This window comes from Hyperoodon ampullatus (assembly GCF_949752795.1).
Source record: "Hyperoodon ampullatus genome assembly, chromosome: 11".
Lineage (NCBI taxonomy): Eukaryota > Metazoa > Chordata > Mammalia > Artiodactyla > Ziphiidae > Hyperoodon > Hyperoodon ampullatus.
In genome coordinates this window covers 73,682,638-73,706,895 of record NC_136924.1, presented here as the reverse complement: position 1 = coordinate 73,706,895, position 24,258 = coordinate 73,682,638, and the positions used below count along the sequence as shown (strand labels likewise).

The 24,258-nt window shown below is 36.1% G+C and overlaps 1 protein-coding gene across 9 annotated transcripts in view; it reads right to left on the bottom strand.

Moving 5' to 3' along the window:
* Nucleotides 1-11,462: 11,462 nt before the first annotated feature.
* Nucleotides 11,463-24,258, bottom strand: part of TBC1D15 (TBC1 domain family member 15) — a gene marked incomplete at its 5' end in the record, with an annotated part of 69,632 nt that continues 56,836 nt past the window's right edge. For 6 of the 9 annotated variants that reach the window (XM_079715552.1, XM_079715544.1, XM_079715550.1 and 3 more), the window contains 6 exons: nucleotides 11,463-11,710; nucleotides 13,211-13,297; nucleotides 13,814-13,930; nucleotides 15,928-16,025; nucleotides 16,777-16,876; nucleotides 20,703-20,803. In XM_079715552.1, the coding sequence (XP_079571678.1) occupies nucleotides 11,489-11,710; nucleotides 13,211-13,297; nucleotides 13,814-13,930; nucleotides 15,928-16,025; nucleotides 16,777-16,876; nucleotides 20,703-20,803 (725 nt within the window). In that variant the 3' untranslated portion in view covers nucleotides 11,463-11,488. The remainder of the gene's footprint in view (nucleotides 11,711-13,210; nucleotides 13,298-13,813; nucleotides 13,931-15,927; nucleotides 16,026-16,776; nucleotides 16,877-20,702; nucleotides 20,804-24,258) is intronic. The other 3 variants (XM_079715548.1, XM_079715549.1, XM_079715545.1) reach the window with 2 other exon arrangements.

The window sequence follows — 24,258 nt, the reverse complement described above, 5'->3', positions numbered from 1 at the left end:
CAGAAAGACCACTAGATTTGGTGATGAAACTGTCACTGGTGACCTTAAAGAGTGCAGTTTTAACAAGAGAGAGAAAATAAAACCCAGATTACAGGAGTTAAAGGGTGTGCGTGCCGAGGTGTAGGCAATAGGTCTAGATCATGTGTATGAGATTTTAAAGGACTCTTTCTAATTGAGTGTAGATTTCACTATTTTTGCTCCCTCCAGAAATCCTACTAAAGCAACAGTAAAAGACTTCCTTTCCTTTTTAAGGCACAGAAGAGTAGCATAAATTGGAGAAACAATAGCAACAAAAAATTGAAAGCTTAAAAGGAGATGAACAAGTGATCAAAGACTTTGCAGACATGAGAAAGCTGAACCCGAAGCTATCAATGAAGAAGACTGAGAAGCAACTCAGCTAACACTGTCGAATCCCCTAAAGGATCAAATACCTCTAGAAGTTGAGGTAAATGGAGGAGACCGAAAAAGAATGGCTCAAAGACTGTTTAAGAAGCTGTGAAACAATTTCAAGACTTAACAACAGTTAGACTAATCAAAACAGTGTGGTACTACAAGACGACAGACATACAGGTAAATGGAATAGAATTTAGAGTTCGGAAATAAACTCTTACATTTATGGTCAATTGATTTTCAACAAAAGTGCTAAGGCAGTTCAATAGCGAACGAATAACTTTGGATATCCCCATGAAAAACAATGAAGTCAGACTCCTACTGAAGCGGAGCAGGACCCTATGGTCCTTGCCCCCCACATCCTCAACCTGCCTTTTGTCTGTGGAAAAACTTTAGCCAAAGTATAAGTTTAATCAGAGAAGTAAGAAAATGCAGAAACAAAGGAAAACAGTCAAAGGAGATCAAATAATAATAGTTCAGTCATTAAGCACAGTCAAGGACGTTTAGTTCCTCCTCAAGGGCTGTAGACAATATTCTGAGCCATATCCTGTGAGCTGTCTTAAAGATACTGAAACCTCCAGCAGGTGGAAGAAGTTAAGTACATGGTGACCAGGCTGCAGCCATGACGTAAGCTGCCACAATTCCAAGAACTGGCCTCAAGGAAATGGGAACAAACCAACCCTGGAACTGAAGATTAACTGTATCTAAAACAATCAAGATGATGCTGGTCAGACCACCAATGACCAATTTCAAGATGACTGTCAGAGCCGACTGTGCTGTTTCTGCATGTAGTCCCTCCCTCCACCTATAACAGCTCTTCCCCACTGACTGTCAGTGGGGAGGAGTTGGCCTTTGGACAGACGTCCATCCTACACCCCACCCCCACCCCCCAGTTGCCGGCATCCAAAATAAAGCAGTTTCTTTTCCACTGACCTTGCTTCATTTTATTTTTTAATTTTTTTAGTCTTTTTTTTTTAACATCTTTATTGGAGTATAATTGCTTCACAATGGTGTGTTAGTTACTGCTGTATAACAAAGTGAATCAGCTATACACATACATACATCCCCATATCCCCTCCCTCTTGTGTCTCCCTCCCACCCTCCCTATCCCATCCCTCTAGGTGGACACAAAGCACCAAGCTGATCTCCCTGTGCTATGTGGCTGCTTCCCACTAGCTATCTGTTTTACATTTGGTAGTGTGTATATGTCCATGCCACTCTCTCACTTCGTCCCAGCTTACCCTTCCCCCTCCCCGCGTCCTCAAGTCCATTCTCTATGTCTGCATCTTTATTCTTGGCCTGCCCCTAGGTTCTTCAGAACCATTTTTTCTGTTTTTTGTTTTTAGATTCCATATATATGTGTTAGAATACAGTATTTGTTTTTCTCTGACTTACTTCACTCTTTATGACAGCCTCTAAGACCATCCACCTCACTACAAATAACTGAATTTCGTTTCTTTTTATGGCTGAGTAATACTCCATTGTATACATGTGCCACATCTTCTTTATCCATTCATCTGTCAATGGACAGTTAGGTTGCTTCCATGTCCTGGCTATTGTAAATAGTGCTGCCATGAACATTTTGGTACATGACTCTTTGAATTATGGTTTTCTCAGGGTATATGCCCAGTAGTGGGATTGCTGGGTCATATGGTAGTTCTACTTTTAGTTTTTTAAGGAACCTCCATACTGTTCTCCATAGTGGCTGTATCAATTTACATTCCCACAAACAGTGCAAGAGGGTTCCCTTTTCTCCCCACCCTCTCCAGCATTTACTGTTTGTAGATTTTTTTGATGACGGTCATTCTGACTGGTGTGAGGTAATACTTCATTGTAGCTTTGATTTGCATTTCTCTGATTAGAGATGTTGAGCATCCTTTCATGTGTTTGTTGGCAATCTGTATATCTTCTTTGGAGAAATGTCTATTTAGGTCTTCTGCCCATTTTTGGATTGGGTTGTTTTTTTGATATTGAGCTGCATGAGTTGCTTGTATATTTTGTAGATTAATCCTTTGTCCGTTGCTTCATTTGCAAATATTTTCTCCCATTCTGAGGGTTGTCTTTTTGTCTTGTTTATGGTTTCCTTTGCTGTGCAAAAGCTTTTAAGTCTCATTAGATCCCATTTGTTTATTTTTGTTTTTATTTCCATTTCTCTAGGAGGTGGGTCAAAAAGGATCTTGCTGTGATTTATGTAATAGAGTGTTCTGCCTATGTTTTCCTCTAAGAGTTTTATAGTGTCTGGCCTTACATTTAGGTCTTTAATCCGTTTTGAGTTTATTTTTGTTTATGGTGTTAGGGAGTGTTCTAATTTTATTCTTTTACATATAGCTGTCCAGTTTTCCCGGAACCACTTACTGAAGATTGCCTCTTTATTGGCTTTTGAGCAGAGAGCAGTCGGCAAGCAGCCGGGCCCCGCTTTCAGTTACACTACCTTACTTCATACACAAAAATTAACTCAAGGGCTTCCCTGGTGGCACAGTGGTTGAGAATCTGCTTGCCAATGTAGGGGACACGGGTTCGAGCCCTGGTCTGGGAAGATCCCACATGCCGCGGAGCAACTAGGCCCGTGAGCCACAGTTACTGAGCCTGCGCGTCTGGAGCCTGTGCTCAACAAGAGAGGCCGCGATAGAGAGAGGTCCGCGCACCGCGATGAAGAGTGGCCCCCGCTCGCTGCAACTGGAGAAAGCCCTCACACAGAAACAAAGACCCAACGCAGCCAAAAATTTAAAAAAAAAAAAATTAACTCAAAATGGATCACTGACCTAAATTTAAGAGTTAAAACTGTAACACTTGTAAGAAAACCTATATAGGAGTATCTTCATGACCTTGGATTAGGCAATTTTTTCTTAGATATGATAAAAGCATAAGCAACCAAATGTAAAGTCTGATTTCATCAAAATTAAAAACTTTGTGCCTCAAAGGACATCATCAAGAAAATTAAAAGACAACCCACAGTATTGGAGAAAATATTTATAAATCATGTATCTCAAAGAAGACAGTATCCAGAATATATAAGGAACTCTACCAACTCGACAATGAAAAAACAAGTAAACCAATTTTTAAATGGACAAAGCATTTGAACAGACATTTCTCCAAAGACTACACAGACAATAAGCACACGGAAAGATGTTCAACATCATTAGTCATTAGAAAAATGCAAACCAAACACAAAAAGAGATACCACTTTATAAACCACTAGGATGGCTAATATAAAAAAGACAGACAAGTACTGGAAGGAAGTGGAAAAATTGCAAGTTTCATACATTGTTGCCAGGATTGAAAAATGATAAAGCCACTTTGTTTGGTAGTCCTTCAACATGTTAACTATCAAGTTACCATATGACCCAGCAATCTTACTCCTAGATGTATGTTACTATGGTGTGGTCACTTTGGAAAAATGTTTGGCATTTCCTCAAAAAGTTAACCCTAGAGTTACCATGACTCAGCAACTTTACTCTTTGGTATACACCTAAAATGAAAACATATGTCCACACAAAAACTTGTACGTGAATGTTCATAGCAACATTATTCATAATAACCAAAAAACAAAATTCCTAGTAATTCAAATGTTAACTACTGAAAAGACAAAACAAAACATGGTATGTCCATAAATGGTAATATAAAGGAAGAACTGAAATGTGTTAGGACATAAATTAACCTTGAAAACATCATACTAAGTACAAGAAGCCAGTCACAAAAGACCACATATTGTATGATTCAATTTATATAAAATGTCTAGAAGAGGCAAAAAGAAACAAGAAAAGGGATGGGGGAGAGGAGAGACAGACAGACAGAAAGTAGATTAGTGGTTGCCAGGGGCTGGAGGGAGTCGGGAGGCAGGAATGACTACTTCCGTGTACAGTTTCTTCTGACGGTGATGAAAATATTCTAAAATTAGATACTGGAATAGTTGCACAACTCTGTGAATACATTAAAAACCAGTGAACTTCACACTTTAAAAGAGTGAATTTTATGGCACATAAATTATATCCTAATGAAACTGTTGTTTTTTTTAAAGGCAGTTAAAACCCCATATTCCCTTCTATTCTACATAGCCAAGCCACTTCCCCTCCTGCCCCCAGGTAGATGAATGGAGCTTTTTCTCTGGGAACGGTAAAACAGAGGGGCTCTGGTTTGAAGGGCACTAGACGTGGTTGAGAATAGTATCACTCTGAAAGGAAAGTGATTAAATGAATGTATGCCCTGGATACTGAGACTCAAACCACAGGAGGCTGAGAACCAGGCATTTACCCTGCAGCCAGGTTAATAGGAAAAGCTTGGAGACTCTGACCAGGAAAAAAGGAAAAACCTAAAAATACATTAAGAGCTCTGAACAAAATGGAGCAATCAGATTACCCTATGGTAAACCCCCATAGTTGACAAGCCCCAATTTAAACATTTGGTAGATTGGATTAGTGACAATTATATATAAAATCAGCAACAAAAAAAAAAAACCCAAAAATCAAAAACAAAAAACCTTAATGAGAATTAACCCCCAAAGAAAAATGAAAGGGCCAAAGAAAGACATGTCTCAGCTAAGAACTGCATTGCCCTAACCAATATTATATCAACTATATGGAAGATGGAACAATAAAGAAGGGTATATTGTGGGAACTGAGGGGAAGGGGAAGAAAGCTAAGTCTCCATCTTTGAAGACAGGGAGTCAATGGATAATTCCTCCAACTGGAAATTAAAGTAGGAGCAATACAAGCATATCACAGCATTGAGAGATATAGAAATTAACACCAAAAGAATCAGCTGAAAGTGGAAAGTCTTGCCACTGGGAGGAGGAACTGGAGGGTAGGGAAAAGGAAAAAAAATTCTCATAACAAATCTTGTGGAAACCATGTGCATGTGTGATGTTGATGACAAAAATTAAAACTTTTAAAAATAAACTATACTGCAGAGAAATAGGGCACTGGTTTTGATAAACCTGAGTTTAAATCTTGGCTCTGTCACTTACCTAGCTGTGTTTGAGGACATGTTACATCACATTTCTCAGCCTTCATTTCTGTAATACAGGGTGATAATACCTACATTTTTTTTTCTTTATAAATTTATTTATTTATTTTTGGCTGCGTTGGGTCTTTGTTGCTGCACGGGCTTTCTCCAGTTGCAGCGAGCAGGGGCTACTCTTCATTGCGGTGCGTGGGCTTCTCATTGCGGGGGCTTCTCTTGTTGCGGAGCTCGGGCTCTAGGTACGTGGGCTTCAGTAGTTGTGGCTCGTGGGCTCTAGAGCGCAGGCTCAGTAGTTGTGGCACACAGGCTTAGCTGCTCCGCGGCATGTAGAATCTTCCCGGACCAGGGCTCGAACCTGTGTCCCCTGCATTGGCAGGCAGATCCTCAACCACTACGCCACCAGGGAAGTCTCAATACCTACATCTTATAGGGCTATTGTGCCGATTAAATTGGATGTGTATAAAGTGCTTATCACAGTGTCTGGCAGATATTAAATGCTCAAAGTGTTAGTTATCTCCCTATCCTTCACTGATTCTGAAGCCAGAGTGATATAAATAGGGGAACTGGTTTCGAATCTCTGGCAGAAATTAAAGAGATACGTACACCTAGGTTTTGATGACGTGACTGTCCTTATAGTCCATGATAACCAGGCAGCCAACAGTCATAAGAAAAGCCTACAGAATTGGCTTGGACCAAGCAGTTACAGAGCCCAAGAGTCAGAAAGTAGGAAAGTATAAGGTGAGATATTGCCAGATAAGGAGACCTTCAAACACAAGATCTTACCGATGAAAGAGGGCCATGTGATCGTGAATGGCCATGCTGATAAACAGCTGACAGATGAGACAAGGTCCACGAAATTAGGGAAGTTTTATGTTAAGGACATCAATGAGTCCTCAACGTAGGTATCTGTCCTACTGAAGACAGTTGTAAAAACAAGAGAGAAATAATATAAGCCAGTCCTTAAACCACCTGGAAAATGGAAGTAGATCCTAGGAGGCTGAAGACTTCTAGGAAAAAGATATGGAAAAGGTGATATAAATAAACAAAGGAGTATCCACAGTGCACAATTAGGTCAGACCAATCTTTCCACTCCTATCAACTTCCCCCACTACACACACATACTTCCATTTGTAGGCAAAAGATGAGAGACCCCGAGGACTTCTTACTCTTCCCTCCCTCCCTCACCACTCACCCTCACACCCTGGCCAAATAAAAATCCAACTGGGAATAAAATGTCATCAAAGGAAAGCTAAGCTTCAGAGATGTAAAGAAATGTGTTTGAGGGGAAGGATAAAAGGAAATAAACTGAAAGTAAGAAAGAATTCTCCTGGTCATTCCCCAAGGTGAACAGAGAAGGCAGGTGAAGTTATTAAAGGATAGATATGGGATGCGAGAGTATGCAGATATTTGGAAAAAAATCAATAGTGATTACTTTGAGATTGGGAATCAACAAAAAGTCTGATCTCTTTCCCTTAAGTAGCTTGTCTTTTTGGTTTTAAGCCATCATTCTAGCCTATCAAGTTTGTGTCACAAGCAAATTTGATATGTATGCCTTCTATGCTTAAACTACATTGAATAGGAGAAAAGGCTGAACTTTATAGCACAAAACCAACCTAACAATCAGTTTGGTTGGATTTTTTTTTCCATTGACATTTGACTCCTAGAGCTTACAGGGTACATTTTAGGTTCTTTGGCAGGAATTGTTCACTATTACTACCATCCACTCCTAATTCCTCCAACCTAACCACATGGATACCATACCAAAATAAATTTATGCCATGGCTAAAGTATTTTCTTGACTTGGTAGTATACTATCAATAAAAGGAAATGAAATGAGCCTGCCATGACTAACTTTTAAGAAACTCAAGCAGGCTTCTACATAACAGCATTTTCTTTTCAACATATTCACAAACCAATGTCACGTACATAGTTAATGAAGCTGTCATCTATCCTGTAACTTTAAGTATCTACAAATGAATTAAAAAAAAAAAAGGTAGCAGTACGGGGAAAAAAGCCTTAGGCTCACCTGAGACCTTAGAAGATACCACTCTTTGAATGAGAAGTCTTCATAAAATTGATTATGCCATGATAGTCAGAGTGAGGGATGAGCCTGTGCTCACATGAAGAAAATCTCCACACTATATCAACTCAAGTGACCTCCACCACTTCAACCCGTACTACAGCAGATGAAAGTGAGCCTGCAACACCTATGGAAAAGAGATATACAATTTGGCCATACAACATCTAAAGCAATCTAAAAACAGCTCTAGTTTTTTTTTTTAAAGCAGTCCACTAACCCATTGGGTCTGGTACCTCCAGACTAGTGTGGTGTTGGAAATATCTATTATTGACTGTTACAGCAAAAGCCCATTTCTGAAGTTAATAGTCTTCTTAATTAAAAAAAGCTGAAAGAGAACTGGACTGCTCACTGATCACAGCTAAGCTTACTGGAATTTATTCTTTTCACCCTGTCTATTTTTTCACATAGAGAGAGATGTGAGGAACAATATACCACATAGATATTTGAGGAGAAACATATTTAACAGCTGACCTATTATTCTAACATTTCAATTCTAACTTTAGGGATTGAGCTACATTAGGCAAATATGATATTTTTGATTCCGGATAGCTCTTGAAGAAGAGACTTAGATTACAATCAGTTTTTCTTTACAGTGACTTTGTTAACAATATAGTTTCCCATGGGCTAAAAGAGTGCTTTTGGATATCCCAAAAGTTATAGAAGTATGTCCAATCGCACTGCCCTACCCCACCCCACCTTTGCATCTAAGGATGACACACTGTTTTTCCCTAAGTCAAGACATAACCTGAAAAATAGGAGTCTATTTATAAAACAGTGAGAAAAATACTTGCAATCAGAGCAATCCTCAAAAATCTACAACTTAAAACTCACATATTATAAGGACCGAAAGGGAGATTAGGCCAAATACATTGTATCATTCAAATGGCAGTATTCACATCAAAAGTACAAATAAGTACAGATGTTTAGTACTAGATAATCACATTATGATACTGATGGAAACCTTTCAGATTCATCTCAAATTTAATCCTGTTTCATGTTCAGAAATAAAATGACACTGAAAGTTTGTCTTCAAAATGTAAGAACGGAGGGGGAACCTATGGGCTAAGATGACTGTCATCACTTTTTACTAAAAATGGTGACCAGAACTAGGGCAAATTCCACCTGAGAAAAATCAAGGAATTACTTTCTAACAACTTAAGGACTTGCCTACCTGACCATAAGTCAAAATGTTAAACTATAAAATACACTAAATAATTCCAGTTCTCTAACTTCAGGGAGGCTCAGGAACCACATGGAAGCCTGTTAAAATGCAGATTCCTTAACCTCACTTCCAAAGATTCTGATTCTGTAGCTCTGAAGTAGAGCCTGGACATGTATTTTGACAATACAGACCAAGAATTTGGAAATGAGCACTCTAAACATATTTTAATTAATGGAGGTTCAGCACATAAAATCATTAGCGTGGGTCAAATTACGTCATTATCCTCACATTATACAATTTGTAACAATGGTTTTCAACTTTTGGGGAAAATCAGAGAACCTTTTGAGAAACTCTATGACTTTTCCACCAAAATATGCATGTATACACACAAGATTTCAAATACAGTAAGAGGTTCATGCATCTTCTGAAACCCCAAGTAAAGAAATGCAAGCTGGAATGATGTTACCTATTACATAGTTACACACAAAGTCAAGTGAAATTCTAGGTTCTTCAGTAAACATTTTGGGTTACTTTACACAAAGTATCTTTGATAATGGGCATAATTACATCAATTTCCCATAAGAATTAGTTGGCATCCATAAAAACCTCTGGAAAGGTCAGGTTCAGCAAGAATCACTATCATTCTCAAAAAGTTGTTTTCCTTACTCAAAAAAGCTTTAGTCATCACCAAGTTTCTAGCATTATAAAGAGGTGAAGAATCCTCGGCACATGAAACAATCAAAATAGGAATGATCTCCAATGCAAAAAGGTTTCCCATAGACTCCTGTCAGAACTGAAAATATGTTTTCCAGCTAAATTACTTGAATTTTAAATATCACATGATATAGCACACAATATTTTACATGTTATCGGCATGGACAGAGCATCTTGTGAAAACTGAAACAAATCTTTAAAAAGTTAAACTAAGACATTTGACTATCTATTTTAGCAATATCAAACAGCTCAAGTTCACATGGTATTTGCTAACTGGATTTTGAGGACTCTAATTAAGTAAGACTTTACTTAGCACTACATTAGTATCATTTCCATATAAAAAATGGGCTAAAGAGAAATTCAGACTGTTTAGTAAAAATGTTTTTAACAAGTAGCTTTAAAATAACAGAACTTGACAAAAGTTCAACTTACTAAATGTATTAAGATTTTTTAAAACTCTGAAGTAGATATTATATTACGTAGTAGAAAAAAAACTCCCCAAAAGCCCCTGTCCAGGAAGAACAAGAAGGACATCAAGATGTTCTCAGCAATTTCCTCAACAGCAGGAAATGAAAGGCTGGAGATGCCAAGGTTTTGATCAGTTTACTTTTTTTTTTCTCTGAATAGGCTTACTCATTATTAACTGATGAAGGATAACACACATATGATATTAAAAACTAAAAATCTAATGGTTCTACTATCGTGACTGTCAGTTAATGCTCAAGTAAGAAAAAAGTTCTTTTGGTTCCCTAGCTCTCTGGGGAAAAAAAAAAAATCTACCTACTGGACCATTTTAGAACTGTGTAGCTTTTATTTTACATTATTAACATCAATTGTAGGAAGCTGATTTACTGATTCAGATAATTATATCCTCCAAGGCAACACTATGCCCAATTTCATGCTAATGAAAAGTTTCTTTAGTTCTATAAACGGTCATGTTTCTTGCTTATTTCCACAACTCATTCAAATGATTGTTTCTATCACATAAAAATATAAGATGCACTGGGGCCCATCTTGGATTTTTTTCTTCTGATGAAAAACTAGCACATTATTTCTAGGTGTAATTTAACTGAAAACACTACTTCAACTTCAAATTTATTTTAATGATATGTACAGAACTTAACAAATTACAATTAAAATGGAATCAGTTATGTTAATTACACATAACTTAATATCATGCAACACTGCATGGTAAAAACAACAGCTTCATTCATATACAAAAAAGTATTATTTTGAGACTCGTGACAGTATATTGAAATTTTTGACATAAGCTTTTTGTAAAGAGTATTTCATAAAAATTTAAAGACCTGATTAATCAGTTAATACATTATTAGGAAAGATAGTAAACATTACTAGTAAAGTGAGACTACAAGCAATTAACTCGAAAATTATACCAGATACAGGGTTGGATGTAGTCTCGTGAAATAAATGTTTGGTTAAGAAAATAGTTTTGAAAAAGATCTCATATTGAAGCTATGTATTAACTTTGTGAAATCAGGTTATATAAATCAATAGTCAAGTTTATTCAGTTAAAGAAAATACGCCTATCCTTTCTTATACTCATAAATAAGTACTTATACAGTCTTTATATACAAGTGAAGAAAAATTCAATGTAAAAAATATACTGCCAATCCACTTATGGTTGAAATAGCTCTTTATCTACACATTAAACTGCATTGATGAAAATGTCCAATTTATATCACATTCAACCAGCATAAATATTTAAGCTGTACTGTTGTAAACAAAAGAGAAAAACAAATTCTTTTATTTCGTCACTGGGTAACAATCTACTTCTCAACTTAGAATGCTATAGAAAGGTTCAACATTTAATCAAATCCAAACCCACTGAACTTGGAGTAAACAAAGTGAATGTTTTCAAAGTGCATAATTTCTAACTCATCCACTTGTAATATTTATCCAATTCCAGTTCATCAGCGAGAAAATAAAATGTACTTAGCTATAAAAATACTAAGGAATGTTATTGAAAAGGAAAGGCTATTTGGTAGAAGTAACTACAAAAATAATTAGTTTAAATCTTCGTAAAGCTTTAATGCAAGAACATCAGTACACTTTCTTTCCATAAACCTTAAAGAATGATCAATAACAAGATTTTAAATTTCCACCTTTCCAGTACTTGAAAAGAAGCTGCAACTAAGTGTCTCTTCAAAAAGCATGAAGAATGATCATGCAGGTGTTACTCTGCTGACATTTGGGGACATGGATATCTCTGTTGGGTTGTCATCTCTGGCTCCACTGGCAGCAAGTACAGGCAAGGAGTTACTCTGAAATGCAGATGTTGGACAACTAGTCATGCCAACATTTTCATCTTCACCATTGTCTGAATCTGGTGTTGTAACTTCACTGTCCTGAAGCCCCAGGATCTCACAAACCGCTTGTGGCAACTCCTGAATAAGAAAAATCAAATATAAAATCATCATTCACCATAGAGGAAAAGTAATCACAAATTAACACTTCTATTTAATACTACATCTAAGCATCTGCTTTAACAGTGTAATTGTTATGCACCCTCTCAAACCATCCTTCTTCACTCCAAATGAAACCATAACCACTCTTTTTAATAAGTGGTTCTCTGACCTTCTATTCTGAATTAGCCATTCTCTACCCCATCCCACCACTCCCACAAGCATATTGTTTTCTAATATTTTGCATTTATTTCATTCTCCTTATTGACACCATCTTTCTCCCTCAATACACAGAAGTTCCTTAAACATGAGAAGTATCTCACTGACAGGTTTTTTGTGTTGTTTTTTTTTAAATTTATTTTGGCTGCGTTGGGTCTTCATTGCTGCACACGGGCTTTCTCTAATTCTGTCGAGCGGGGGCTACTCTTCATTGCAGTGCATGGGCTTCACACTGCGGTGGCTTCTCTTGTTGTGGAGCACGGGCTCTAGGCGCACAGACTTCAGTAGTTGTGGCATGCGGGCTCTAGAGCCCAGGCTCATAGTTGTGGCACATGGGCTTAGTTGCTCCACGGCATGTGGGATCTTCCCGGACCAGGGCTCAAACCCGTGTCCCCTGCATTGGCAGGCAGAGTCTTAACCACTGCACAACCAGGGAAGCCCTCACTGGCAGGTTTTGAACAGAACAGCTATCAAATAACTGTGTGTAAAACTGAACCAAAATAAGTATTTGGAACCATGATCAAATGACACAAAGACCAAATAAGAATTCTCATAAAAAATATGAAAACCAAAATACATCAAAAGTCTAGGGCTTCCCTGGTGGCGCAGTGGTTGAGAGTCCGCCTGCCGATGCACGGGACACGGGTTCGTGCCCCAGTCCGGGAAGATGCCACATGCCGCCGAGCGGCTAGGCCCGTGAGCCATGGCCACTGAGCCTGCGCGTCCGGAGCCTGTGCTCCGCAACGGGCGAGGCCACAACAGTGAGAGGACCGGGTAACGCAAAAAAAAAAAAAGTCTAATACTTTGGTTTAAATTCAGGACATAACACATCAACTTTGTCTTGTTTTTAGAAATTTTTAAGAGTTTGACTGATACAAATGTAATGACATAGACCAAATATTCTTCATTTAATTATTTCTGATTAGCATCTATCTTTACTTAAAGATACTACATATTTAATATGAGGTCCTATTCTGTGTTCTTTGATTAGGTAATTTATCAATGCTTCTGCAGCTTCTTTATTGTTTTCATTACTTTTGTCATTTTGCCTTATTATTATATGTTTCCTATCTAGCATATTAACCAATTGTTTTCAATTAAGTGCTGTAAATTTATAATGGTAAACAAATGCTAGCCAATGCCTTGTGTCTGCCTTCAACTTGCTGCCAATTTTACTTCTGAAAGGAAAATTTCTTTCTTGACCTCAATCCACCAAAAACATACGAACAAAAAAATCTTGCAATTACTTAAAACACTGTATACCTTGCATTTTACCATCTGTAGAGAAATTGCTTCTGCCTTGCATAGCACATCTTCCACATCAATTTTCATGGACAATTCATTGATATGCTAAAATAAATCAATAAAATAAAATAACTGAAACTGAAACACTATTATATTCTACTATACAACTTATTACCAGTTATATTACACTGTAGATACAATCCTTAAAATAAAAACACCCTCATACAAGTAAACAGAAAATTTAATGTAGCTTTCATTAGATCATTTCAAGTTTTAAAGCTAAAGAATAGTTAATAAGCTTACAGAACATTAAATCCAGCAGTTGTCCCAAGTCTACTATCTCAAGTTATAAGCAAAAGAATTATTTTTTTAGAAAATTAAACTATATAAAAGAGCACTTGTTGAATTTCCTTTTCTTCCTAATTAGCTAGGAAAAATAACTGGCAATATGTACTTGCTGAACTGTCATTCTCAGAGAGTCAGTCCTAGTACTGACTGTCTTTGATAAAATTTAAGTTACTTGAGGGATTCAATAATGCTCCAAGGAAATGTATATATATCAATACCACCAAAAAGAGGAAAGAGCCAAAATATTAAAATTTAAGTTAAAGTAATAACTACCTTAAGTATTTCATTAAAGCCATAATGCTTTTCCATTATTTGCTGCTTTTCTGATTCCAGAATAGCACAACAGAGAAGAAGATGGAAATTTTTACATGGTAGTTCAGTCCACATTACCTATAAAAAATAGAATACCTATTTAGTAAACTCTATCAATTCTAAAATATTTTCCTTACAGATACAATGCCGAACTCTGAATGACTTCTGTGCAAAGCACGAGTTGCCTAGATGGGGTAGTCTACTCTTTTTCTAGTTAAGAAATGAGGTGTGGGGAAGGAAAGTCTTACTTTTACCTACGAAGTAACTATTATATTAATAGTTAATATAATATTAACTATTATATGAATATGATGAGTTCCAAATGTGGCTCTTTAGGTAACTACAGTAACACTGAGCCTAACCAGTATGATAAATGGTATTAACTAAGGAGCCACAGTCATGAGGTTAAAGTGTAAGGGTCAGAAGCATTTTCAGTATTTTTCTGAACCTTCAGTTTTTCACTTTTAAATCATCTTCAGTCTCGGTGGGGGGAGGGGAAGGGTACAGGGGAGCTAAATCATGGGAATAAAGATTCAGTTATACACTGCATGAAATTAAAAACACCCAGAGGTAGCTCTACATTCTAAACATATTATATAACTCAGAATATCCCTGACAAAAACTGAATTGACCACCCAAAATTTATACCCAAATGTATAAAACATCTGATCAATAGCTGCACTTCTTCCTAAGTATAGCCAATGCCCTAAAACTTAAGTTCTTAATTTCCCCCTGGTTAATATACCTAATATCTTTTTTAGAAAGATCAAAAGAGCCATGTAAACACTACTATTAAAGCATACCTTTAATGTTTTTACGCTTTTACCAGAAGTAAATTAAGTAGAATAAGTTTCAGACTAAATCCAATTCTTGAAGTTTAATTACAATGCAATTAACCTCAAAAGTTTCATTAAAAGTTCCAATTTATTTGGTAAACACAGACTAAGGAGTTATTACAGCTATGTTGATAATTTTTTTAAAAAGTTGAGATAACAATTTAATAAAATTGATTAACTTTAAAATATGATTCTAGGTCAAGAACATGTGAGTTTTCCTTCTAATTTCAAACAAAGAAAGTGATCCTCCATAAAGCGGTGATCCTTCAATCGGTGCATCACCTTCTCTAATGGCAGCACAGTCACCAGAAGTACAGGAATCAATTTCCAGGTGCAAAAGCCTCAGGGTGGCCACTGTATACAAGCCTATTTATTATCCAAACAGATTATTTCCCCCATTCTTTCCTTGGGAATATTTCTGTCATCTTTACTTTTATAAAGATAAGGCATCAAGCAGTCCTTATGCCAATATTCTATTTCAAAAGCACATCCATCTGTTAACTTAACAATTAACAGATGTATAAGAAGAAAATAATAATTTTCTGCTTTTCATCAAGAGTTGCCCTGGGTGCAAGAGGGAATAAAAGGATATAAACCAAAAACATGATCATGAATATCCTCTAGAGAGGGGAAGAGGGAAATGGGGCTTGGGGTGGTGATTAAAGATATGAGCTATATCTTTAAATATTTTCTGTCTTGGAAAGAAAGAGAAGAAACAAGAAGTAAATACAGCAAAATATTTACATATGTTAAATGTGGATAGTGGGATATTTGTTATATTATTCTTAGTATTCTGCTCTAACTTAAATTTCTTTAAAAAAGCAAAACACAAGTCAGTTCTCTCCCAATATTTCAGACTACAAATAAAGTACTATCTCAATTGACTGGCCTGCCAAAACTTCCTTAGCTCTATTCAAATCTATACCCAAATGTGGCAGAGCCTCACATAAAGTCAAGCCTTCCAAGGAAAGAACACAGGCACAAGTGGTCCAAAGGACTGGTTCTGGGAAACCCACTGGCACCCAATCGCACAAGGATTTGATTTACAGAAAAAAGCTCCAAAGACCACACATTCGGTTCAAGATGGTTAATTTTTAAGGAGAGACCACAAACCATTAGAATTTTCAGAATATAACCGCTTTCGAAATTTCAGTCAAGATATTATAATCCATTTACACTCTACAGATACAAAATGTTTCCATAAAAAATATTAATTTTTACAATAATTTAAGAACTTACCTCCCATAATCGAAGAATATCTAGAAAACTAAATTCCCTTTTAAATCTGATTAAAAGCCATCTGAAGCAAAAATAAAGGTATCCAGAGTCCTGGGATTCTACACAGAAAAAAATATATATATGGCTTACTCTTATGCTAATTATCTCAGAATACAGTGACCTATTTCAAACTCAAATTTTTCTATTCATCTTAGGCTATTAAAAGTCCTATAAATTTAATTGCTTTCTACTAATTCAAGGAAACAATTTAAATTTGCAGGCTAACTTCTTTAAAAGAAAACCACCAAATAACAACAAATACAGTTGACCCTCCATATCTGCATGTCTGCATCCATGGATTCAACCAATCATGAATGGAAAATTTTTGGAAAAAAAAAAATTTCCAGTAAGTTCCAAAAAGCAAAACTTGAATTTGCCTTGCCTAGCAACTATTTACATAGTCTTTACATTGTATTTACAACTATTCACACAGCAGTTATATTGTGTTAGGTACAATAAATAATCTAGAGATGATCTAAAGTCTACAGGAGGATGTGCATAGGTTATATGCAAATACTGCACCATTTTATGTAAGGGACTTGAGTATCCTCAGGTTTTGGTATAGGGGTGGTGGGTGGGTCCTGGAACCAATCCCCCACAAATAATGAGGGACAACTAGAATTCACTTTATAAACAAACTGTTTTAAGGCAAAATTATACAAGGACAGTTTGGTCCCACACTTTTATTCCTCAGAGGAACCCAGGCAACATTGGTAGAGTATATACATCTTTAAAAGAGCTCTTTACATTTTTTCTCTGTTAGTATTACCTTACAATTTGCTGGGTATAGATTTGTTTCATTAAACTTACCTAAGTAACTGCAAAATCCACTGTCCAACAATCGAAGTAAGGTACTTAGCTGAATTAGCTGGGTCTTCATGCCTTGCATTTGTTCTTCAAAATTTTGATGCTTTAAAAAAATAAATGTTATCACATAAGTTATATTTAATAAATATTTTACAGTACATAATCACTGATAACTATGCCATGAATATAATGACAAATGCTGGATTTATACCACACTGGTTATATTTTAAAATCACAACTAATTAAAATGCTAAAGCAACATTAAAAAGGAGGAAAGAGAATCTCTGGTCTCAAACTAAGAATTACTTTTTCCCTCTATTCATTTTTTTTTTAGATAAAGAATAATGCAGAAACAGCAGGGGCAGACTGACTGATATATCAATACTTATTTCTTACGTCAAATAAGAGACTTGGTGAATGGAACACACATTGGAAAATAGACTTTTATCAAATCACTTCACTGTTAAATATTTTTTTCAAATTAACATATGAAATAAAATTAATTTTAGCTTTAACATATCATGTTAAAGAATTAGCTAATTATTTCTTAGATTTGGTGACATTAGGGAATCTATGAAGTCAAAACCATTTTCATAACAACACTAAAACCATCTATGCATTTTGCACTTTAAATTCCCCCATAAATGTAAAGGCTATATGATGTGTGATACTGCAACAGACTGCATACAGGAGTGGATATGCAGGTCAGCTGTGTTCTATTAAACTAAACTACTAAACTAAACATTAAAGAAAATGAAAAATGGAAAATAATCCCTCTTCTCACTAAACTGTTTTGGAAAAGTTACTTTTCATTTAAAAAAATGTATGTATACCAAGGTGTGGCAGGTTTACTGTCATTTTTAAATGAATGAATAAATAAATATTTATAAATTTCCTAGCATTAATTTTTCATATGACAAACATCAATAGATATAACCCACATAAACAAAAGCTCTTGGAATCCTCAATAATATTTAAGAGTGTGAAGGGGTCCTGAGATCATACAGTTTGAGAACTACTGTGGTTACATGTTTTAAATAATCTTTGAAGTTTAATAGATTCCCTACCAACACTTCAGTCAAGGTTTGGGGATGGGGAGTGCACCAAAATAAAGGCTTCTTAGATGATTCTGATCCCTTTAACCCTAGTGTTCTAACCCCTTTATGGTGAACTACTGCCCTAACCTTTGTGAAAAGCCTAAGAACAACATCCCCTCCCTCACACTTCTTTTTTCGTTTCTGAGACAATAATAGTGCTTTATTAGAAGTATCCATCTGATTAGAAACCATTCATTCCTGGCAAAGAAATTTTGAAAATTAAGGGCTACTGATTCTCAATAAAATGGCTTCTCTTCAGTGATTTAAATAGTTTAATTAGTGAATGAAATAGTTTAACAGACTAACGCAAGCCTCTGGGATATAGTTTCTTCACATTTCCCACATGGAACTGTAAGGGAAAGGCAGAATTAACTCTCTGATTAACAGCATAATTTTTGCTGTGACATGACCAAAAGCTAAAATTGGTTTGGAAGTACCAACATGGCATAGCCACTGCTACCCACTCTGCTATAAAAAGCAGCACTCTCAAAATGACAGAAGCTGACTTCAGAAAAGTAGCTACTCCTGGAGAAAGGGAAATGAGGTCAACAGTGGATATACAAAGGGCATCAAGTGTAACTGTAAATAAATATGTGTGTGCATACATATACATAGGTATGCACATATGCATGTATACATATATGTACATGTACATTTATACAGAGGTGTGTGTGTGTATATATATGGATGCGGGTGAGAAGGAAGGGTGAGACAAAACTATATGGCAAAATGAATGGTGGCTATAAGAAAGCTCGTCAGAGCATTTTGCAAATATTTCTATATTTCGAAAACAAAGTCTATGCCTAGACCTACATTAGATGTGAGTAAATATCAACAAAAGTAAATCTACAGACACTGAATTCAGCCTCACTAGTTAAAACTTATGTTAAATAAATCCATAAAACAAAAAGGAGTCAAACAGCAGCACAGATTCAAGGACACCAAAACAATAGCAATGCAGTGAAAAATAACTGTGTGGATTATTTTGATTGTAACTTCTTGCCCTTTCATTCAAATATTATGAAGCAAAAGATGTTAGTAGACAATATATTAAGAGATCTTTTTAGAATAAAGACTAGAAAAATCCCCAGACCATTCTCAATGGAAAAGGCAAACAGAGAACATTTACTGTGAACGAGACAGAAAAAAGAACTTGAACCTTCATACACAAAAATGACAAATAGACTGTGAAGTGGTACACTGCAGATGTTCAGAAAGTAGTCTTTACATCTGACACCTAAATACATGCACACGTATGCATGTATGTATGTATTTGGCACCACAAGCCAATATATTTGAACATGCCAATATTAGCTCAGTTTTATGAAAACTATTACTGTAAAACACTAAATGCCATATGTTTGTGCTAATTCTTGGAACACCTACTGTAAGTAGAGGTCTAAACTAAGCACTGGGGAAATATTCATGTGTTTATTCTACAAAAATCTGTTGAACAAAAACCTCATGGCAGGCATTAGGAAAATTCTGGAAGCATATCAGAGAATAGTTAAACAAAGACATGACCCCTTTATCAAGGTGCATACTAGCTCTAGTGAAAAGAGGATAAACAACAAAAACACAAGGAAAGCAGACAACAGTTTTTACACAATTAGTTATCAGTTGTACAGACCTTTATAACAAATGCCTCAGGTTTCTAGAGCACCTGGGAGTAAATGGAACTAAGAAAGCAGGTAAAATCAATCAATCAAAAAGGTAAGGAATGCAAACTATGGTATTACCATATTACTGCAATTAAAAATCTTTCCAAATAATCCAAAAACGTTAATTCATGGTTATCTTATCAAGTATGGAAAAGAACTAGGAGAAGTGAGGATGAGTTGGAACCATGGATAAGAGACTTGAGGAAACAGATAAAATTGGGACAAATTACAAGGGGAAATAAAAAAATAGGCAAGCAAGAGAGGAAGAATAGAAGTAATCAAAAAATAGAAGTAATCAAAAAATTTCACATCTGTATCACAGACTCTCCACTACAGGGAAACATTTTATATGACTACATATTCAAATCTTTATTCCCTTGCAAGCAAGCCATTTCAATATCCAACCATCAAGGCCCAGCATCAAGTATATTTATTTTATTTTGAAACAGTACAGTGACCTATGTAGTCAGGTCTTTGGATTTCATATGCTTTTATATGCTCTTAGCCCCTTTGCTTTTTTTTTCCCCCTTTCTAATAGATTACTTGAGAAGACTGTTCTATTTTCCTGTTAATACTGTACTATTGTCCTAGAACTCTGTCTCCAAGATATATCAATGATAATAGATAAAATGTTCCTTATAATAATATGTATATATAGACACAGTTCAACTCTAATAATCGCATGCTTAGGAAAAAGCTAAGAAGCTGTCAACATTACAAATAGTTCAAACACATCTGGAGAAAAATCAGCCACTATAATGACAAAATACAAAATGTTCACAAAAGGTAAGGATATTACTTGGCATGACTAAGCTTTATCTCTGAAACAGATGATATGAAAGTTCAACTACTTCACAAGAACTGAAATCATCTATTTCATCAATATTCTATAATGACTCATGGTTCTCCTGCAGATCATAAGAATTTACCAATATTAAATCCTGATTATTCCTGTTCTATAGGCACTTACTATCTACTTTTTGTATTAAAAACAATACCAGCATTTCCAAGCCTCTTGAAAAGGCTATTTAAAAAAGAAACAAACGAGCAAACAACATAGAGCAGTTTTTTTTAAGTTCTACCATAATTGGCTAAATATAAACATCAATCTTATATAATAAGATTATTATACAACTAAAATTTTCAGAATTAGTTTGGAATGGAACCTTACCATTTGGTCCATGTAGGAGGCAAAGCACCAAAAGGCATCTACTTCATTTTCCATCACATATAAAAGAGGGGAAAGTAAGTCACTCATTCCTTGCACATATCCTAAGAAGAACAGAAAAAACTAATCATATCTCTAAAAACCTAAGTTTTATGTATCCATTTGTGCATATCACCACCATTTCACTTAAAACTGCATCTTTTTTCTTGGTTTCAGAAACTGGTCGATACTGATGTTTGTAAACAATGAGGAGGAAATCTATCAATCAGGTGAGAAAGGTGAGTTGTTTTGTACTGAGATGTCAACAGATACATAACTGCTAGTATGTGTCTTAGTGTAGATATCATTATCAAGAGAGGGTAATATTATTAAAAAATAATGTGCAAAAGCATTATGATAAAGAAGAGGGGGGAAGGGAAACCCAGAGGAATAACAAATTTAATAATTAAAAAAAAAAAGTCAAAGGGAAGAAAGTTGCAAGGCCAGAGTAGTCAACCACCACCAAACTATGATGAATAAGCCCAGTAAAATAAGAACTAAAAAGGGTCCAACTGCTTTAGCAACCAGACATTGGTAATCTACCCAAAAGGAATCACAATAAAATTACCTCTTTTAAGTGGTTGTATTTATGTTCTCTCTTTTTTTTTTCCTTTTGCTGTTACTCTAGACCCAACCAATGCTAGCAAATGGGCTTATTTAATCCAATCAATATTTTGTACCTAAAACTACCATCTTAACCACCTTTCTCTTGTGCTCTTATAATTTCTCATCATGACACTAATTTGCAGCCCTAGATTAAAAGAAAAATTGGAAAGTTAAAGAATCAGGCCCCTCACTTAAAAAACAAACAAAAAATCTTAGTTTTGCTTTTCACCTGACCATGTCAAACATCTTATTTTTTAGTTCCATCTTATAAAATCCTCAATTTTCTAAACTGTTTTACAATTAGGTTTCAGACTTAAGATACAGATTCTTGAATCAACAAAAGGACAAGAGCTCTTACTAAGCCTTTTCACATACATATCATTCAACTTTGGTAACTTCTGTACATTCATTAAAGTTACATAGAGATTTTTTTCCCCAGTGATAGTTTGGGAAGTCTGTGGAAAACATACAGTCTTTTATTTGCAGAACCAACACTTACATTCTTATCATTCACCAATATCTGTGTGCAATGAAGCCATTTAAAACAGTATACATTTTTAAAAGGGAGGGGATATTTCTGCCTGCAGTTATACACAATTTTACATCACTCTTCCTATTCTGGAAGACAACTTTAAAAATGACCCCAGGAAGCATGTAAGCCAAAGTCTCTTGAGAAAACTCAGATTAAAAGTATAACAGAAAGAGACAGTTCACTTCAGGATCTCCTTACACATAAAAGTTTAGCTCTATCTGCTCTTAGCCTCTACACTGTTGAAATGGAGCAGGATCCTACGGTCCTTGCCACCCACATCCTCAACCTGCCTTTTGTCTGTGGAAAAACTTTAGCCAAAGAATAAGTTTAATCAGAGAAGTGAGAAAATGCAGAAACAAAGGAAAACAGTCAAAGGAGACCAAATAATAATAGTTTAGTCATTAAGCACAGTCAAGGACCTTTAGTTCCTTCTTAAGGGCTGTAGATAATATTCTGAGCCATATCCTGTGAGCTATCTTAAAGATACTAAAACCCCCAGCAGGTGGAAGAAGTTAACTACATGATGACCAGGCTGCAGCCATGAGCTGCCACAATTCCGAGAACTGGCCTCAAAGAAATGGAAACAAACCGACCCTAGAACTGAAGATTAACTGTACCTAAAACAATCAAGATGATGCTGGTCAGACCACTGATGACCAATTTCAAGACAGGCAGAGCTGACTGTGCTGTTTCTGCACGTAGCCCCTCCCTCCATCTATAACAGCTCTTGCCCACTGACTGTCAGTGGTGGGAGTCGGCCTCTGGACAGATGTCAGCCCTTACCACCCACGCCCCGACCCCCACACTGACAGCATCCAAAGCAAAACAAACTTTCCTTTCCGCCAACCTGGCCTCTTTAGTGGCTTCTGAGCGATGAGCAGCCGGACCCCACTTTCAGTTATACTATCATCTACTGCTACGCCCAATCCCTCCCAACCTCACTGTGTCTACACTACACCCTGCAGAAAAGTATGTCTCTACGCACGTTAGCACACACACAAAAAAACTTAGGTTCCCATGGCAGGTATCCAATTATTACAGTACCAAACAATGGAGTTACCAAGACATTAGAGAAAAGTGCTAGAAAAAATGGCATATGACATGGTATCTAAATGTAAGCATTTATACAAATTTATTGCAGATGTTTTTAAAATAGTACATACGACATGATTAACTCTGTGTGTCAACTTGAGTGGGCCACAGGATGCCCAGATGTCTGGTTAAACATTATTTCTGGGAGTAGCTGTGAAGGTGTTTCTAGAAGAGATTAGCATTTGAATTGGTGAACTGGTTAAAGCAGATGGCCCTCAGCAATGTGAGTAGGCGTCACCCAATCCACTGAGGACCTGAATAGAGTAAAAAGATGGAGGAAGACTGAATTTGCTCTCTGCTTGGTTGGTTGAGCTGAGACAGCGCTTTGCCCTCAATGCTCCTGGTTCTCATGCCTTCAGACTCAGGATTAGCACCTACACCACTGGCTCTCCTGCTCTCAGGTCTTTAAACTGCACCACCAGCTTTCTTGAGTCTCCACCTCATAGATGGCAGACTGTGGGACTTTTCAGTCTCCATAATCACATAAGCCAGTATCTTATAAGAAATCTTTTTTTTTCTTTACTTCTTTCCCTGACTAATACAACACTTTTAAGAAAGAATAAGTAGGTTAGAAGGAAGACTAGATTGTTATCATCAGAACTTTCCTACATGGCAATGACACAGTGAAAGCAATAACAAATATAAAGGCTAAACCAATTAAAGCATGAAGGAAATTTATGTGAATTCAACAAAGTGGAAAAGAGTACCACTTTCCTGGGTCTGACCACATATAGTCTGTAACAGAAATATTTCAAAGCATGCTGTTCGAAAGATTTACAAAGCACCTTTCCTCTGGGGGGGAAAAGTGCTTTATTATAAAGTTATAATGAATAAAAATTTCTAAGAAGCTAATTTAATCCTTTAAGTCTTCAGCTTTCATATGGGATCACTACCATAAAGTTTTAATTAAAGCAAGCAGTCAAATTAATCTTCATATTCTTGTTGCTTTTAATCTATTTTATTTTATACATGATGTTCTTTGGGGTATGTCATGAGTTGTAGGTGTGGAATTAATGTACAAATTCCTTTTAATTAAAGAAAGATTAAAGCTGTTTAAATTAGCATTCAGTGATGCTCAGATTCTGCACTAGTGCTGACTGATGTACATCTTAATCAGCACTACTACAATTTCTGAGGTAGTTCCCCAAAATTATTTTCATAGCAAAGTTGTTTCAGTGTGGAGGTGTGAGAAATGAACTCCTCACCATCCTAGTGTACACATTCTTAAAGAGAAAAGAAAAATTTCATCTATATACAGGTCAACATTCCAGGTTAACTGAAGCTTATTCA